This window comes from Thermobia domestica, chromosome 11 (genome assembly GCF_964235325.1).
Source record: "Thermobia domestica chromosome 11, izTheDome1.hap1.1, whole genome shotgun sequence".
Taxonomy (NCBI): domain Eukaryota; kingdom Metazoa; phylum Arthropoda; class Insecta; order Zygentoma; family Lepismatidae; genus Thermobia; species Thermobia domestica.
The window spans coordinates 225,564,806-225,584,733 of record NC_137464.1 but is presented as its reverse complement, the minus strand read 5'-3'; the positions used below and the strand labels follow the sequence as shown (position 1 = coordinate 225,584,733).

At 32.5% G+C, this 19,928-nt stretch overlaps 1 protein-coding gene across 1 annotated transcript; it reads left to right on the top strand.

Moving 5' to 3' along the window:
* The first annotated feature begins 14,164 nt into the window (after positions 1-14,164).
* LOC145665475 (ionotropic receptor 21a-like) lies at positions 14,165-15,232 on the top strand. Its single transcript, XM_081732784.1, has one exon. The coding sequence runs from the start codon at positions 14,165-14,167 to the stop codon at positions 15,230-15,232; it is 1,068 nt and encodes a 355-aa protein (XP_081588910.1).
* The last annotated feature ends 4,696 nt before the right edge of the window (positions 15,233-19,928 follow it).

The window sequence follows — 19,928 nt, the reverse complement described above, 5'->3', positions numbered from 1 at the left end:
ATTGATCGCTCATTCTTCTTATTAACTTCTATAGGCTTTAAACCAATTGTTCTATGAATTTGATGATTATACTCTTTAACTAGTGTTGGTAATATCTCTATCCATTTATAATTTCCTTGTGTTGTGAACCTTTTCCACATGTTCTGCTTAAGTGTTCGATTAAATCTCTCAACAACAGAAGCCTTCTTACCACTATAGGTTGAGTAATGATTAACCTGATTTTCCTCCATTAACTTCTTAAACTCTTTATTGTAAAACTCTTTACCTTGATCAGTTTGTAAGTTACTAGGTTTTCTCGTTCTTAATATGGATTCGAATGCTTCTGTGACATTCTTCCCACTCTTAACAGGAACAGCAAACGCATATTTCGAGAACACATCTATAATCATTAGCAGATACTTATAACCTTTATTTAATTTGGAAACACCTTTTAATACTCCACTATCCATTTCAACAAGATCAGCTTGCCAAAGATCATCGATACCTTTTATAACTACACTTAATCTGTCAAAGTTTTTTCTAGATGGTTTGTGAATTTCTTCTATAATGTCTTCTCTAACACCTTTACCTTCTTCTAGTCAATCAGGCTTTTTAACGAATTGAGTTTTAGTAACACCACATACAGAACAAATACCTTTATTTAGATATCTTCCATTCTTTGTTTGTTCAATTCTAATGGTATCTTTCTTCATATCTGTCGATTTCTTACACTTAACACAATACATCCTGTTTATTATATAGAAAATCAATAACTATCGCTGTTTAATATTATGCTATCAACATTCTCACCATCATCATCACTATCTTCGTCTTCTCTTTCTACATGCATATTAAGCAATAATAATTTACCATGTTTCAGATCAGAATCTTTAGATGGTCTAACTGCTAATTTATCATTTGTATTAAAGTGCAATGGGAAAGTTTCAACTAGAGAATCATTTAAATATATATCTATATAATACGTATTATAAGATGATTCTATATGCATTATCCTACCTTTATAAAGAAATTTGTATGCGGTAGATAGATTATGTATTAAAAAGAACGGATTTTCAACATTTTCTGATATCAATCGACTTGGAAGCTCTATAACATAACTCCGTTTGATGAAGTTAAGCTCTTCTTTTAACATGGCAATATCTTTTCTCACAACTGTATTATCTAACTCTGATGTCATTTTAACATTACCAAAGATATCCATATTTATTATATAGCAAACGTCTTTAGGAAAGCTCTCTTTCTATGTACATTACAACAAACAATAATTGTCCTTCTTCCATAGCAGAGTTTTTATTTGGTTTAATCGTAAATATATCGTTCTTCTTAAAGTCAAAAGGTATCTCTTTAATCAAAGTATCACCCAACTATATATCTAGAAAGTATTTATCCAAACTTAATTCCATGTGCATTATTTTCCCATTATAGAGAAATTTGTAACCGTTAGAGAGATTAAATATTCTGAAGATTGGCTCCTTAACGTTTTTAGCTCTTAATCGATATAGTAGAGGCATGGTTTCTTTCTGCATAACCAATTTAGTAGTATCCATCCTAACCTTTTGAAAATCTTCTTTCTTTATGTATGTGTCTTGTAACGTTTCTAATGCATCTTCAAATCGTTTTCTATCGTTCTCTAGTTGAGCTTCTACTGATCTAAGTTGACTTACACTAACAATATCATTTAAATTCTCCAACAATTTTAATTTTTCTTCACTAATATCAACATCACCTTTTCTATCTTTAACATTACCAAATATATCCATACTCATTTATTATACAGAAAATGCCCATCCTAATTTTTCAAAACATTTCTTTAACATCTCTATTTGTCTAGGCGAGTGTTTAAAATCAATATCAACATGAACATCGTGCTTTTTCAACTGATGGTACAATACACATTTCAAGTTAATAAACAATACTCTTTTCGGATACAGTTCTTTAAAGGTTTTGTATAAGTTTTCGAAGTCGTTTATAAGTGTTTCTTCCATATGTTGTAATTTTAATGGTTTTTGATCGGTAAGGTGATAGTGTATTAAATAGACATCGTCATAATATTTTGTGTATTTGTTTTTCTTTAGTACTTCTAGAACATCTTTTGTTGATATTAAATCTTTTGATATATCTCTAAATTCATCATTTAACACCTTGAACACCTCTTCGGGAATAATTCTATCCTGTAAAGCTTGCAAACGAGATAACTGTAACTTAAATCTTTTTGTAGTATCGTACCATGGTTTTCTTACGCAAGCAGCTTTCACTTCTTCACAAGTACTGTAAACCCAACCACTCTCTACAGAACAATCGTCACAAATGGATCTACTTATACCTTTTGTTAATGACTTACTACCACAATAACTGCATTGTAATGGTCTAGAACTATAATTTGTCAACAACTCCTTTAAGGTAATTATTGGACGTAACTTTTCCAACTCTTCTTCTGTGTACAAAAATTTAGGTATTAGCATTTTACATAAATCAATAACATTATATACGTTGTTTCTATCTTTTAAGTCTATCTCATTAACATCCTGAAAATACTGATAAAAATTATATCTATCTAGTGCATCTAGTTCATCTTCATGCTTCTCAAAATAATCTAAAAATCTATTGTGTATAGCTTCCATATTTATCTTAAACAAAACTTTTATGGATACAAACCATAAAAGCACTTAAACCTACCGGGGGCTACGCTGTAGCCTCCTAATCATTTTTAATCATATACATAACACTAGCTGAAGCATGTCGTTGGGCTGTGTTAGTTTGTATTGACCGGTTTGTCTAATCTTTGGTAACACTTCCTCGAACACCCAATCTTGAAACGGTTCTGCTTTAGGTTTTTTTGATCTTAGTAAGAATGAGTAGAGGCCGGGTTCGTTGATGAAAATTGTATGTGGCTGAAGGGGTAACGAATCGTTACCCCCACTTATATTTGTATATGTTTGTTGGTATTTCTCTCTTACATGATCCCCGATAGCTTTGTTTGTGTTCTCATACTCTAAAATTTTAGCAACGTCCTTACCTTTGAACCATACATTGCCTTCTACGTCTAATAATGTTAATAACTCTTGATCGTCAAGCTAAACTCTTTAGCTTTGGGTAGTTTTGACCGTAGAACCAGAGAGTAAAGCCCAGACTCATTGATGAAGATTGTATATGGATGTGTTTTTGGTAAGGGCGGTGAATTGCCGCCCTTAACTTCTGAATTTTTTTCTTATCTTCTTCGTCTACATGATCTTGAATAGCATCTCTCGGTCGTGAATACTCTAAAATTATGGCGACGTCTTTACCTTTGAACCATACATTGCCTTCTACATCTAATAATGTTAATAACTCTTGATCGTCAAGCTGGTAGTATGTGCCTGAGATAAGTTTGTCTTCCGTTGTTTTGTTTTGTGTCATGATGGTGTATTTTGCAACCGGAAAATCTTCCGTTCGGGAGTTTGTTTGTGTTTCTTCGTTAAACGCGTGTATTTTGGGCTTCTTTGATGATAACACTAAAGAGTACAGACCAGACTCATTGATGAAGATTGTATGAGGCTGTGAATTAACAGGTAGCGTTTCCTGTACAACCCCCTTTATATGTGACAGTTGTGTTTTATCATCTTCGTCTATGTGTTTAGTCAGTGCTTGTTTTGTATCTGTATACTCTAAAATTGTAGCAACGTCTTTACCTTTGAACCATACATTGCCTTCTACGTCTAATAATGTTAATAACTCTTGATCGTCAAGCTTAAATATCGACATCTTTCAGGATGTTTCTGTATGGAGCTTTGTGCTTCATTTTCAGCTTATATGCGGTAGTCGTCGCTCTTAATCATGATAACGACAAAACTTTTATGGATACAAACCATGAAAGCACTTAAACTTAATCTTTTTTAATCATATACATAACATCACTAAAAGAATACCCTTGATTTAGAAGATTTAAAACCTTAACACAAAGATGACCACATATAACTGAATTAAAGTCTTGTATTCGTTCGTCATTGTAAAATAAGTTTTCAGTACCAAGATATTGTGCCAGTTGTTTAGGAGGAACACCACCATAAGAATCGAACACGTACTTTATGTTGTTATCTTTCCAATAGCATATCCAATGAGTACCAATGTTTTCTGATTTATCAAGGTTAACTATACCACACTCATTTACATAAGGTTTTTGTGGAAGTTCATCACTCATAAATACACCTCTAAATCGTTTTATCTTTAATTCTTTAGCCAACCTCTCTATATCGAAGTTGGTCAATGGTTTTAGTTTTTTGACTTCTTTGGTTTACCTGCGCCCTGCTTTTCTTCCATAGCCATATTGTGTCTTTTTTGTTCTTCAAGTTCTTGTTTATTCTTCTTAGCATCCAGTACAGTTTTAGTAATCGCTGCCGCACCACCTGCTAATGAGCCAACTGCTCCTAAAGCTGCTAGAATGGCTGGAATTGTAAAAATAAAACCGCCTATATGCTCTTTCTTAATCTTTTTCATTTGTGCAGTAGTTAAAAATAAATTCATTCCTTTACCTTCTTTAATTTTCTTGGATTTATCACTAAGTTGTTTCTTTGTTAATACATGATCGATATTTAAATCCTTTAGTTCGTTGTAAGGAACACTAAACATACAACCTTTAATAGAACACATCTTCCTATTTATTTAAGAGAAAATCTTAGTTTGTTAAAATACAGTCGTTGTTGCTCCACCAAAATCAATTAAGGAATCATTCTCATCTGTTATCCTTATCTCAAAATTGTCAACCTTGTCTTTAGATATAGGGAAAAATAATGGATAAGTAGGCTCGTAAATAATACTATGTTTGAACTCAGCATATGTTTTAAATGATGCTATGATCCCTGTTTCTCTATGTGTGTATTCTGTATCTTTAACAAACATGTCATCTGCTATATTACAGTGAACATTTATAGTATCAAACGGATGAAACTTTGGCAACTTACTTCCAATATGTGTTTTGTTCTTTTCTAAAACTTCAAAAACATTAAACCCGAGAACAGTGCCTATACTCCCAATTGTAACATCATTACTATCAGTTTCAATTTTAACTCTATTTCTTAAATGATCTTCTGATAATGTTATGTTGATGGATTGAGATTTTAAATATTCATTAAGACTGTTTAAGCTGTATTGCCCTTCTGGTATAAAAACTTGTCTATCACCATATGAGAAACTGTTTTTTTCTGTTGTTATGTTTGGAGTTAGATATGTACTGTAAAACCCAACTAGTCCTATACTTAAATAGTTGCTCCTGTTGTCTAATTCGTAATGGAGTTTCTTCTTTAAAACGGAAGTATCACTCGTTAGCTTAAATACCTTAGTCATTTATTATATAATAAATGAATGAGTTTGATTTACCTAGAGATATTCCAAAAGAGAAAGTAATCAAGTTAATAGAAGATGTCATTCAAAAGTTAGAATACAGTTTAAAGAAGAAAAAGAGAAAACTACGAATTGTTAAATATGCATACTACACTTTGATCACGTTGTCGGTTATACTTTCTGCAACAACTGGGTTTATTAATATTTTTATACCTGTAACAATTTACTCGATATTAACAACGTCTCTTGCAACTGGAAGTGCTATAATAACAGGTTTGTCTTCTAAGTTAAACATAAGCAAAAGAAAAGACGAATATAAAACCATTGTCACTTGTATTAACTCATTTAAAGAACAGTTAGAGATGATAATAACATTAAATGGTGAGATGGATAGTGAATATATAAAAGATACGTTGCTTAAGGTCAGAGAACAACTTAAAGATATAAGATAGGCTATGTAAATACAAGTCAAGTCCTTAAAAACAGCATGGCGTCCGTAATCCGGACACCCTTCCAAATGAACAACCTCACACAACCTTCATCAATGAACCGGGGTTGTACTCTCTAATCATAAAAGAGACGATTTTCTCTATAATAAATGAGTAAGACAACTATTAATTGGGATGTAAAGGAGATGATAAAAGAAACAACAGCTAAGAAAAGAAATGGAGAACTTATACCTGATGATATTCGTTGTCTTATCGTGGGTCCGTCGGCGTGTGGTAAAACTTTTTTGTTATTTAACTTCTTATTACAGCCAGGTTGGTTAAACAATAATTACTTCTACATATATTCTAAAAGCATGAATCAGCCAAAGTATGAGCAGTTAAAAGATCGATTTGAAATAGCAGAATTAAAGTTTAAGAAGCAAATAGCAACGTTCTTAAGCGGTAATGATTCTATTGTACCTATTGATGAATGTGAAAAATACTCTGTTGTTGTGTTTGACGATTACATTTTGGAGAATCAAGATACTGTTAGAAATTACTTTACAAGAGGTAGGCATAGACATTTAGATTGTTTCTATCTTGCACAAACATATTCAAAAGTACCTAAACAGCTTATAAGAGATAACGTTAACTTCCTATGCATATTCAGACAAGATGATACTAATCTTAAACATGTGTATAATGAGTTTGTTGGAGGAGATATGTCATATGATAAATTTAAAGAGATATGTTCAAAATGTTGGCAAGAAGATTATGGTTTTATAGTAATTGATATGACAAGGAAGGTAAACAATGGTAAGTATAGGAACAAGATAAAACACTTTATAAACGTTTGATGTTTTTGATGTTTGACGTTTTAACGTTTGACGTTCTTTGACGTTTATTGACGTTTTTCACGTTTATTGACGTTCTTTGACGTTTATTGACGTTTGTTCGTTTTCTATACAATAAATGGATGAGAAAGAAATTGATAAGAATATTAAGTTGAAGGAGTTCTTGATAAAGGGCTTCAAATCTTGGAAGAAAGAAAGAGCAGGTATATATGATAAATTTAAGACGCAAGAACAACCTGTAATTGATGCTATTCAAAACTTGGGAAGTGAGATCAAAGAAATAGCAGAACAAAATAAAAATCTAATAACTGAACTTGTTCCAGTTGCACATAAGACGGCTTCAATAGATCCCAGTCTACTAGAAACACCTAAAAAGATAACTTATGATAGTTCTCCAAGTAGTAGTGATACGCCTATAACGGGAGAAATAAAACAAATGAGGAAACAAATTAAAGACAAAGTGGAAGGAGTAGAACCTTTAACAACAGCACAGTCATTTGGTAAGATTGCAACGAAATATTATAGTAAAAGAAATGAGACTGTGTTTGGAATAATAAATGTAGAAGAAGATGGAAAAGTAATAAACAAGATAGGAAATTTGGAAGTTAAAGTGAATGGTGATGATTTGATAATTAATGGTAAAACTTATAAAGGAACAGAAGGTCTATGGGAATTGTTAACGACGAATACTAATAAAACCATTGAAGATTATGATGATGATGATTTTGAACAGTACAAGGAAATAATAATAGAATATTATCAAGCCTATTGGGATAATTATATTAAACCATCTTTACCTCCAACTCCTAAAAAGAACACGACACCTAAAAGGACTGGTGAAGGAATTAAACAATATACAGAGATACCTAAAGAATATATATGGGTGGATGATGTGAGAAAGTTAATTGATCGGTTAATAGTTATAGATGGAGAAGAAAGGGCTGGTAATCATGACTTTTACAATGAGAAAGTAGGTATAGTGAGTATGATTAATAATAAGCTTTCACAATTTATTCCTAATGATCCAAAAGGTATAGGTTATTAAATTAAGATCTTAAATACATTACCACCACGATTCTGGAATGTGGTTAGTAAATGATTAGTAAATGATTTGATTAATAAGGGTTAGTAAATGATTTGATTAATAAACTTCCAGTTGAATTACATATTCCAGGTTTTAGATTTTGCGGGCCTGGGACTAAGCTTCAAGAAAGGTTAGAGAGAGGTGATGAAGGTATTAATCCATTAGATGAGGCTTGTAAAGAACACGATATATACTACAGAGACAATAAAGATACAGAGTCAAGACATATTGCAGATAAGGAACTAGAAACTAAAGCATGGAAAAGAGCATTTAGTAGTGATGCGTCAATTGGTGAACGATTAGCTGTTTTTGGGGTTGGTACTGCTATGAATGCTAAGGTTAAGTTAGGATGGGGGTTATAAGTTTTTAAATGTTATTATGTATGATTCTTTTATGGGTATGTCCCATAAAAGCGTTGTTACCGCAACGGGTTCATGAACGCAACTAAACTTTGTAAAGATGGGGGGAAAGGATCTATTTAACTGGAAAAAATTACAAGATGCGAAGGAAACAGTTAAAACGTTTACAAGACTTTCAGACCCTTCATATGTGAAGGGCCAAGGATTAGAGTTCTTTAACAAATCAAAAGGCACAAACATGTATATTTTTTGGTAGCACCGATCGGAACTCCCTATCTGTTAAGTATTTTCTCGCATCTAAAGGTACAAATCCATCAGACCTCTTAATCTCAAAAGCGTTGTTTCAAGATTTTCTTTATAATAAATGGATAGTGTTGAGAGTTACGAGTTACAGAGTTTTAAAGCTAACACAAGAACATTTAATAATTTGAATGAAGCTAACAAAGATATTGAGTTTGATTTCGATGTGGGGGATGGCTTTATACATCCACACAAAGCAGATTATCATATGACTTTTGAAGTTGTTGGCGCATCAGTTGGAGGAACATTTGGCGCAAATGATACTATAAAACTTGTAGATAACTTCTTACCATTCTTCTTTTCTCAAATTGAGGTTAGAAAGCATGGAGTTGTTATAGATAAGATTGAACTACCAGGAATAACATCTACAGCTATTGGAACATTAAAGATTTCCAAACCAGAAGTTGAATATCTAAAACAAGCAGGATTTGAAACCGATGATAAACTTGGTCTAAGAAAGGACTTCAGCGTTTTGTACCCATTAAGATTAATTCCAGGCTTTTTGAGTGATTATAAAGAGGTTATGTGGAAAGGCGGATTGAGAATAACATTTACAAAAGCTAACAACAATAACGATGTCTTGTACAAATGGACTGGATCAGGAGCAGCTCCTCATGATGGAAAAATAACAATAAAAAGTATGGAGATAAGAATGCCTATTGTTGAATACGAATCTAATTATGAAAACAAGTTAAAGTTGAATATTCTTAAGGAACCAAAAATCATGTTTTCATTCCATACTTATCAATGTGTTCAGAAGACTGTTGTAGGTTCTTTCTTGGAGTTTGATGTTACTACTCAATTTAATTCTAGACAATTTGATATGCCTGATTTCGTAGTTGTAATGTTCCAAACTGATAGAAGTGGTAAACAAACAGCAGATGCAAGTAAGTTTGATCATTGTAAGGTAAAGAATATCTATCTTAAGAATGGGAGGAATGAGGTATTTTCAAAAGAATCAAGAAACTTAGATATTGCTAACAAGGATTATTTTAAGATGTACGAAGATTATACTGCATTTAAGAGAATAACATGTGGCAATACCGAAATGTACTATGACCCTAAAGAGTTTATAGATAACAGGCCAATGTATGTGATTAATTGTAGTAAGAGGAAAAATGTATCGATAAATGAGAGAACAAACATAAAGATTGTGGTAGACTTTGCAGAAGCTGTGGCTGCTAATACTATATGTTATGCGATTTTTATTGGACGAAAGAACTTTACATATTATCCTAAGAATGAGAAAGTAGTAGAAGAGTTTTAGATAGTTAAATGCATGTTTGTATTATTTTATGGAAGTTTTTCCATTAAACGAAATTGATAAAAAATGATGAAGATTGTATCTGGATGTGTTTTTGGTAAGGGCGGTGAATTGCCGCCCTTAACTTCCGAAATTTTTTTCTTATCTTCTTCGTCTACCGTTACCATGAGCGTGTTTAAATTTCAAGACCAAGAGCTTCTAACTGTGACCGATGTTAGCGAAGCAATATGGTTCAAAGGTAAGGACGTTGCAAAAAATTTTAGAGTATGAGAAGACGAGAGACGCGATTCAGAACAACGTCAAAGAAAAATATCAAAAACAATTCAAGGATCTAAGGGCCAGTATCACTGGCCCTTTATCAGTTGGTCGCCCTCATACAATTTCCATTAAACGAAATTGACAAAAATGATTAAATATTTTTGGTGAAGATAAAAATTGAAAAGTGTTGATTGATTTTCTATATAATAAATACGATGGCCTGTCATATTGAACTTTTAAACAAGCTTGGAAGTCTTGAACAAAAACAGGTTATTGGATAAGAGAATTAGAATTAAATACAGAATATAAGATTGTGAAAATGGAAAAGATTAAAACTAAGTATGGAAAGAGCATTTTAGTTGAATGTGAAGAGTTTAAGGTATTTCTTCCACCTAGATTTACAAAACACTTAACAGATAAAATGATTGATGAGATCGTTAAAGATGGAATAAAATTCAAATACACTGGTTTAAAAGATAATTATCCAACTGTTGAGTTCTGTATGTAAATTTCAAATGAGGATCGGTTTTGCGAATCCAAAAAATAACAAAAATATGTCGTCAGAAGTAAAAAATGGAGTGGTTAGAAATGGATCCCCAAAAGAAGTTCATTCTTACTAATAATTTCAATGTAATTGTGAAAAATGTGCAAACCGAAGTTCAAGTAGTTTTTGATATTAACGGCTGTCTATTCAGCTTGAATTATGATCACTGGACAGAGTTTAAGAAGTCATTGTTTCCTATTGAGAACGAGGTTAGCAGAAGATTCCATTATCAGTATCCGAACTTGTAATTTTAAGTATGTTCTAAGTGTTTTATGGTTATAAAGCCATAAAACTGAGATCTTTAAACATACACAATGCATAAGGAGAAGCAGTACTTTTGAATATCATTTGAATTTTAAATATCCATACATAAATAAGATATTTATTTGAGTTTTTAAATAATATCCTAAAAGTTATGCAACCTACAATACATTTAAAAAAATAAATTTATTTCTCTATTAATTGACGTTTGAAGTTTGAAAATCGGTTAATATTTGACGATGTTATAGCCAATTCAAAATTTCGGGAATTTTTTACGGGTTTATTTTTGAGTTTTCGGGAAAATGTTATTCTTTAAAAAAGTCTTAGAATTTTATGTAGATTATGCTGGTATTTTTTATTTTTCAAATTTATGAATTTTATTTTTTGCAGTGTTGCAAACTTAGGACCAAATTTGTTACTAGACTTAGTGATTTTTTAATTTTATAGGTTGGCAACACTTATGGGTCAGCCAAACACTAATTGCCAAAAATTAAATATCAACCCTCTATCTCTTATAGGAACCAAGATATCTACTATTTTCATATTTTTTGTTTTGAATTTGCCGGCTAGGTGAACATATTCAAGCAGTTACTCACCTACTCAATAGATAGCGTTACATACCATTTAGTTTATCACTTTGCTAATAGATGGCGTTACTTGTAGAAGTATTTGTTCATATATAAGGACCGATTTTCTCTCCTATATACAGCGTTAACCCGTAGCTCAGTTGGTTAGCGCGCAGTTCCATAAAGCTTGTGGTTCGTAAACTGATAACGTAGGTTCGAATCCTCGCCATGGAATTGCAAATTTATATCTACGGCCGGGGTATAAATTTGTAATTTCTCAAGGAACTGTAAAGTGAACTGAGCTATACGGCTGTCTTTCATCACAGATGGCTACAGTGTCCTCACCTCTGACTCATGTGTGGGATAAGGCTGGGCGTCTCTGTTACTTGGGACAGCAAAAAGGGAAGGGGAAGGGAGGGGAACCTGGCGCCAGGAATGGGACGGGATGGATGCAATAAGATTGTGAGCTGTGTGGGTGAATGTTGTGACTCGTATTCAGATAGGTAGCTATACAGAGGCTGGGTGGAAAGCCACAAGTTCGCTTACAGACCTCAAAGGAAGGAAGGAAAGAAAGAAAGAAGAAAGGCACATAGAAATTGAACAAAAAATCCTATGATCTATCTGGGGGGAAAACAACAACAACATCAGCGCTGACCTCTCAGATGGATCCTAGGATTTCTGCGACGGCAGTTTTGCTGAAATAAACTCTAATTTTTTTAAACATATTTCTTATGATCTCGTGTTGTGGTGTTCCAATGTTAGTACTGGAATCGTTCAAAATGAATCAGTGACAGATCACCTGTTCCGGAGCTGTATGTATTCCTTCTCATTGAGTTTTTAAAGCTAATTATTAACGGATTTTCATGATTCAAGTGTCAAATGAAAGCTTATAAACTGGAGATTAAGATGCGATAAATTTTTGTGTAGGATTGTAAGTTTTTATGATTTTAAATGTCATAAAAGCATATTCAATCTCACTTTAACATTGTAGTTATGGGAATACTTTGCACCGTGTAACTTTGTATAATTAGTTGGTTCCTTCTGCGCTGATCAAAAATATTAGGAGGGGGGAAATGCGCCAGAAGTAACCACCCCTAACTACTAATGGGGAATGGCGGAAACTTCATAACGAGAAACTACATAATTTATACGGTTTGCCAAACATTGTTAGGGTCATCAAGTCTAGGAGGCTTAGGTGGGCAGGTCATGTAGCTAGGATAGAAAAAGTAGAAACGCTTTCAAAGTCTTGACTTGAAGACCAATTGGAAAACGACCATTAGGAAGACCTAGGGGCAGATGGGAGGACAATATTAAGATGGATCTCGCAGAAATAGGAATTCAAAGTAGAAACTGGATGCAGTTAGGTAAGGATAGAAGTCAGTGGAGAGCTTTTGTGAACGCGGCATTGAACCTCCGGGTTCCATAGGCCATAGAGTTAGTTAGTTAGAGAGTGTTGTCTTGATTCTTTTGACTCATCGTCCATTGCAATTTGACTCTATTACATATTACCATTTTCATTTTGAACAAACGAATAGTGGAAAGATGTAACCTATTCTAGAGGTGCTGAATCTATATATATATATATATATATATATATATATATATATATATATATATATATATATATATATATATATATATAAATCTGGTTGTTTCTTGTCGTTGCTGCTCTCATATTTGTCAATGGAAAGTCAGATGAACGAATATGTTGTGTAGGACTTCCAATAGTTGTAAATAGTGTAGTTTCGAAGGCTGAAAGAGCTGTGTCCTTAATTAAATATATTGAAAAGTAAATTACTTAAAGTAATTCCTTAAAATTACTTAAAGTAAGTACTGACCCCATAAGACTTCGTTTTTTATTTTATTCTTTTATTATTTATTTTTTGGATTTAAGATACCTTAAATGTTCATATAATTGTATTATTTACCTTCTCCATCTTATAATATATACAATGCTCCTAACTTATAAAATAAAATGTACAAGATACGCTTGTAATTAAGGTGTATGAAAGTTCACTTGGTACTTCTTCATTTTGTCATTTAATTACAGGTCACTTACTCCGATGAACATGGAACGCTTCTGGCCATTTTACATCTTTATCTTAACACCATTGTTGAAAGAGAGCTTTTGTGTGTGGCGTTTACATCAGGAACAAACATCTAGAAATATTCTGGTTGAGTGTGTAGAAACAATTTTTCTGAAGCATTTTACCAACATAAGAACATTGGTTATCTTGCAGGAAAATACTCAATATTTTCTTGATAATTTACTGAGAAACTATAGCAATGCTTATCTAATTGTGCAAGCAAATAGAATAGAATCTTCAAAGTTCTTCTACAGTGAGAGCTATTTACGATGGTCGTACGAAAGAGAAAGTACGGCTTATGTTATCATCTTGTCAAAATTATCTTCGTTTAAATATATTGTAAGCAGATCAAAGCAGCTTCCATTTTGGAACACACGCTCCAAATTTATAACGGTTCTTACAACATTTAGATATTCATTCAACCATATTCGTAACTTGTTCCAATTTTCCTTTGTAGAAGATTTACTAAATAGCATATTAATTGTGGTTCAAGACTACCGGAATTTCACTTACTCAATAAACAAACGAGAAGAAAACAATAAGCCATCTGTTGCCATATATGAGTATTTTCCATTTGAAAATAATTATGAGTTACTAATACAGAAGATCATAGTTAATAGTACAGATCTTAAATACTTGGAAACAAATAATTTGTTTCCAAATAAGGTAATGAACTTGAACAAATATCCATTGCACTTTGTTAGCTTGAATTCAACACCTGATACGATTATTCAACTTGGTACAAATGGTTCTTTTAATTTAAGTGGTAGAAACGGGAAATTAATGGAAACATTAGCAGAGAAACTTAATTTCTACTTAAATTTGAAATATATTGAATCGATAATGGATCTTGGAATACGATTTCCCAATGGTTCGTATGTTCGGCTTCTTGCAGATTTAAAGCTAGGAATGTACGAAGGTATCCTTGTTCCAGTAACAATAAGTTCTGAAATGCTTGTGGAACTCGAAGTAATATTGTCAAAGAGTTTTTTGTACGGTGTTTGGATCGTGCCTGTACCAGGTCTTTACCCTTTATGGATGAACTTAATATTTCCATTTGAAGTATTTCCATGGATTTCAATATCATTGTCTTATATAATTGTGTCTTTCTCATCAAATATTGTTGAAAGAGTTCTTTTACGAGCGCCTGTGTCACTTCAACTGTCTTTCCTCAAAAATGTGTCAATATTACTAGGAATATCCGTAAAACCGCCTAAAAATATGAGTAAACTAAGAGTAATGTTTCTGATATGGGTTTTCTCTGCTTTTGTTATAAATAATTGCTATCAAGCTGCATTGTTTGGATTTCTCACAAATCCAAAGAAAAAGCCTACTATAAACACGATGAAGGATATTGTAAAATTTGGACTTGAACTTGGTGGATTACCACTCGGCAAGTTCTTTTTCATTAACGCTTCAGATCCTGTGTCAAGTGCCATATATGAAAAGTGGATTATGATAGATTCTATGAATAATGGCCTCAAGAAGATCATTGAAACAAGACATTTTGCTTTCATGTGGAGGAAAGAAGAAGCAGAATATATTACCAAGAACAAAATGTTCCATGACTCATCAGGAAATCAACTGTTGCATATTGTTGACGAAGAAATATCATATGTTCCTGCATTTTATTTAATGAAACGTGGTTCGCCTTTTGTTGATGAATTCAAGCGTATAGTGCAAGTCTGTGATTTTTCTGGTTTATTTCTAAAATGGAACAATGATGTTAAATTCAGTTCTGGTGAAGGCAAAGAAACAAGTTCAGTTAAAGTACTTGGAATGTCACAACTCATTGGTGCATTTATATTACTCTGTCTAGGTTTAAGTTTAAGTGCTATTGTATTTGAAGTTGAATTACTTTCAAGAAAAGTGTCTTCAAGAAAATTTCTTCTGACATTCCGTAATTCTTGACAATGTCGAAATTAGGAATATATTAGTCCTCTAGTGTAAGTTGAAAGTTAATTTGTATTTGAATAACACAGAAAAGGAGAACAAAACACTTATAATTAACTAAGTGTCAATGAAAATTGTTTTTCTTAGACTTTATTATTAAATGTGAGGTCATAATGAATTTATGATACAATGAAGTTTAGAATTAATAACACAATTTATTTCATATATCTATATATGGACAATAAATGTTATTTTATTACAGAAGTATTGTTATTTTATCATTACTAACGTGTGTCATATTGCTGTTTAATAATTTAAATACACAAATTTTTCGTATGACATTATTCCTAGTAATATTGATTACAGACTGTTAAATAATAATTAAAAGATGTTATTTAAGTTAATATTTCTAATTTGAAACTTTAAAACACCTATAAAAATAGTTTGTCTTTTTCTATTATTGCAGGGACGAGCTTTACACATTAAAATTTCAGTATGACAAATTTTAGTAATGAGTCTCTTTGCAAAAGTCATTACATTTGTCATGCACACAAAGGTGCCTTCTATTTCAGTACTTGTCTTCTCAACAGTTCTTATAAATGAGTGTTGAGTCTAATATACGTAGATATACATATTATTACATAGTCGAACTTAATCTTTTCTTGGGGCCGCGGTGGCTCAGTGGTAGAGCGTTCACCTCTGGTGCTAGGGGTCCCGGGTTCGATCCCAGCTCCCGCCAAGTGAACTTTGTGTGGACAAACACCGTGTGCGTGGGTTTTCTCGGGGTTCTCTCGTTTCCTCCCACTATCTTCATTTCATTCCTTTCTCATCTTCACCGTCTCCTTTAGCCTAACCGGCATAACCGTGGAACGTAAAACTTAAAGATTTCATTTCATTTTTAATCTTTTCTTCCCAAAACCCACATTATGTGAACCATATTATCAACGTTTAAGATTAATAATATAGTTGACAATATGCAGAGTAGATAGAAAGGCCATACAGTAACTGATTTCTCATACAGTGATTCAGTTACAGAAGAAACTTGAAACTGACAATAAATGGAACAAATATCTGCCAAATAACATTAAGTTATTCACTGCGGTAATTTTCCTTTAAGTTCTTAGCACATTTCCTTTTTTAAAATTATATTTCTTTCAGAGTTTCAAATCCATTTTTTTAAAGTTCTTAGTTGTCCAAAATACCTTTAAAAGAACTAACCATAACTCTATGGGACATCAGGCTTTTGTACTTCGTGGCTCTTCTAAAAAAAATAATTAGTAACAATAATTATTATTATTACTAATTATCAGTTATGGGTTGATTTTTAGCCTTTACATTTTTATGCCAAACTTTTGAAAGCAAATAGAGCATAATATGTAACAAGAAAATGAAACAAAAGCGCGAAATAAGTTTCATCGTGTTTGACTATGGTACTACGGCATTTATTATACAAGTGATTAATGGAAAATAAAGACATTTTCTTGAATAAACACTAACTTTTCTAGAAGAAATACACTGCTGGAAAAGAATAACAGAGAAATAAATTGGAATTTGTAGTGTAATATTCGTACATAAAAGGATATTAAACAAAATACAAATACAGGGTGTTTTGAAACAACACTAACAATGTTTTAGGGAGCTCATTCCTGACACCAAGATAAGACAAAAAGTATTGACCAACCTGTGTTTAAAAATGCTTCCTTTCGGAGTTATAGGCTGCCAAAAACACGAAAAATGAACTTTAAAGGTCCATAGTTCCAATACTATGGAACCCACCGTAGTCGGGTCAAAACTTCACTTAGGAACTAGTATGTGCCCTATCCAAATATCCATGTTTCAGAATCCTATGGCACTTGCGCAACAATTTTTGTAGAGCTAGTTGGTGAGTACTTCAAATTATATGCCCATAGCCAAACACCCTCTATAAAAATTGTTGCGTGAGTACCTTAGGATTCTGAAACATGAATTTTTGCATAGGGCACATATTAGTTCTACGTGAAGACTTGACTCGACTACGGTAGGTCCCATAGTTTTGGAGCTACAGACCTTTAAAGTTCATTTTATCATGTTTTCGGCAACTTATAATTTCGAAAGGAAGCATTTGCATACCCAGGTTGATCCATACTTTTTTCAGAAATTATCTCTTAAACGTTTGGAACACCCTGTATATATTTATAATTACCCAGTTGCCTAAGAAGCAACTTCTATACGCATATCGGGAAATTGCTTAAAGATATACCTATTGTATACCATGTTAAGTATTTAATAAATAAATTACTTGAGTGGATCTCACAATAACATCATGTGAATTGAATTTCACACACAATATGCTTCCTGCAATTTTTTTATTGTGTATGTATTTCAACTTATATTTGAAGTTCTAAAGCTTCCTAAATCAGGCACAGAATGCTCTTAAATCTCAAAAGTGCCTTCTGAAGAAAAGTTGTAAGGTAGATACTAGGACGTACTTTTGGATTTAAAGGAAGTAAATGGTAACACATTAATTGAATATGGCGACCGTCCGGGCTGGCCATTGCCTAATGAAACACCACTTAAATTATTGTATAAACATATACAGGGTGTAACAAAAAGGTACAGCAACATTTCAAGGGTGGATTCCTTATGGGAGGACAAGCAAAAATGTTTCTATGACCATATATCAGGAAATGCATCGTTACAGAGTTACGGCCATTGAGCCGTCTGATGCTGTGTAATAGTTACATTCTGGTCACCCCTTAATGTGACTCAATTTAAACCTCAATAACTCACCCCCTAATTAAGGTAGGAAGATAATTTTAGTACCAATATATTCCTGGAGAATGAAGATTTTCGCCGATATGTATTTCACGTATGTGGGGGATGCCACGGCGGACGGGGAAGGTAACTACGTGATGAAAAAAAAGAAAACAGGTAGTTCCCTCCCCCGTCCGCCATGGCCTCAAGCCGATTCCCCCCCCCCCGAAATAAATTTGTTAGTTTTTCGAATTCCACGCACAACAATAATCCTTCTTTCCATTTCTAAGAATTTTATTGACTTTTATTTTCTCATGCTCTTTGTCCAGAAATAATATTGTATTTGTCAAACTTCATTCATGTAAGAACTGTGTTCTTTTTTCTCTTTCGTCCATTCTACTCTTCTGTTTCTTTTTCTTAGTTCTTATTTTCTTTCATTTCTCCTATCTTACTTTCGACCGTTGTTAATTGTGATTCAAGTCGGCCGTTGCTAGTAACACCAAACCTAAGAGGAGCTGATAAGCGAAACTGGTGTTCCACACCAACTTGCACAGATATCAACATAACGGGACTTTAATTACTATAGCAAAGGAATATTTACATCGTTTAGTTATAAAGAAAGGTAAATGTTTGAGTTAAAGAAAATGAAGTGGGGGAGTAAGTAGCTCGGGAAATTAGGTAGGCCAAGAGGGTGCTTCATTTTTCTTCTTTGAATAGAATAAAAGGTTAGATTTACTGTTAAATTTTTGTGTGTATCATATCTCAGAAGATTCACCAGTCTGCAATTATTGCCATTAAAACTTATGCATAAATTAAAATATATTTAATTCTCAAACTCAGGTGGGTAATTGCCCGTGTTGTGCATAACTCCCTCCCGAAACAAAATCCTAAATATACCACTGATCATTAATAGTCAATTTTATAAAACATGCAAATACATTTCTATATCAATAGGAAGAAGCATAGGTAAATAAAATGATAGTAAAAAAAATTGAAATTGAAGTGTAAGATTTATTATTTCAGTAACACTTTTCACAGAAGCATATAGAGAATAATCATGAAATGAGGCGCCTAGTATCAAAACCCGCCAAATCCATTTTTTTACCGAAATTGACTTATATATCGCTTGTTATATGTTTTATCTAAAGGAATTCCATGGAAACAGAATTTTGTTTAAAAGCTTAATATATCATACTAAAAAACTAGTTTAAATATGGGACTTTGTGCACGTATATGTGGAGATTCACTGAACGTTTTGCAAAATTACTCGATACTAAGAAAAATGGATGTAGCGGATTTTAATATGAGGTGCCTCACATAACCCTAACGTCGTCTTAATGCTTCATTTATATTTATTATAAGTATTAGCGTATATTATAAACTAACAATAGTATCTTGATCTGTACACATCGAACGATATGTTACAGCATAATTCACTTCTTTATAAAGATACAAACAACTCATCGCGCATTAAATTATAGTTGAGTCTCCTTCTTCACTATTAATAATGTTAATAAAGAAAAGGTTCCAAACTAGATGTCTCCATGAGCTATAAAAGTAAAATGGAATATGTTATTTTGTGAATATCTTATTATCTAGTCTAGTTAAGTGAGTGGATGGAGGAATATTTCGATGCTATATTGTATCCTTCTTCAGTGGACATGTACTATTATTTTTACCAAAAGTGTTCCAATCTTTGTCAAAATATTCCATATCAGTATTTATTTGGAAATTTTTACTCTTTTCATTCAGTTTGTATCCATAACTTTTAATATTACCTCCTTGAGTCTGTTTGATCTGCTATATTTTATAGGATTTGTGAGGATTTCATATTTAATTTATAGTATTATTCCTGACGAAATTAAAAATTTGATCATAATTCTGATAGCTTTCCAATTATATTCTGTCAATATTTGTCTATATGAGAAAGATCCTATTCCAAAGTAACCGAGGTAATTGAAATAAAAGGTTATTCCGATTA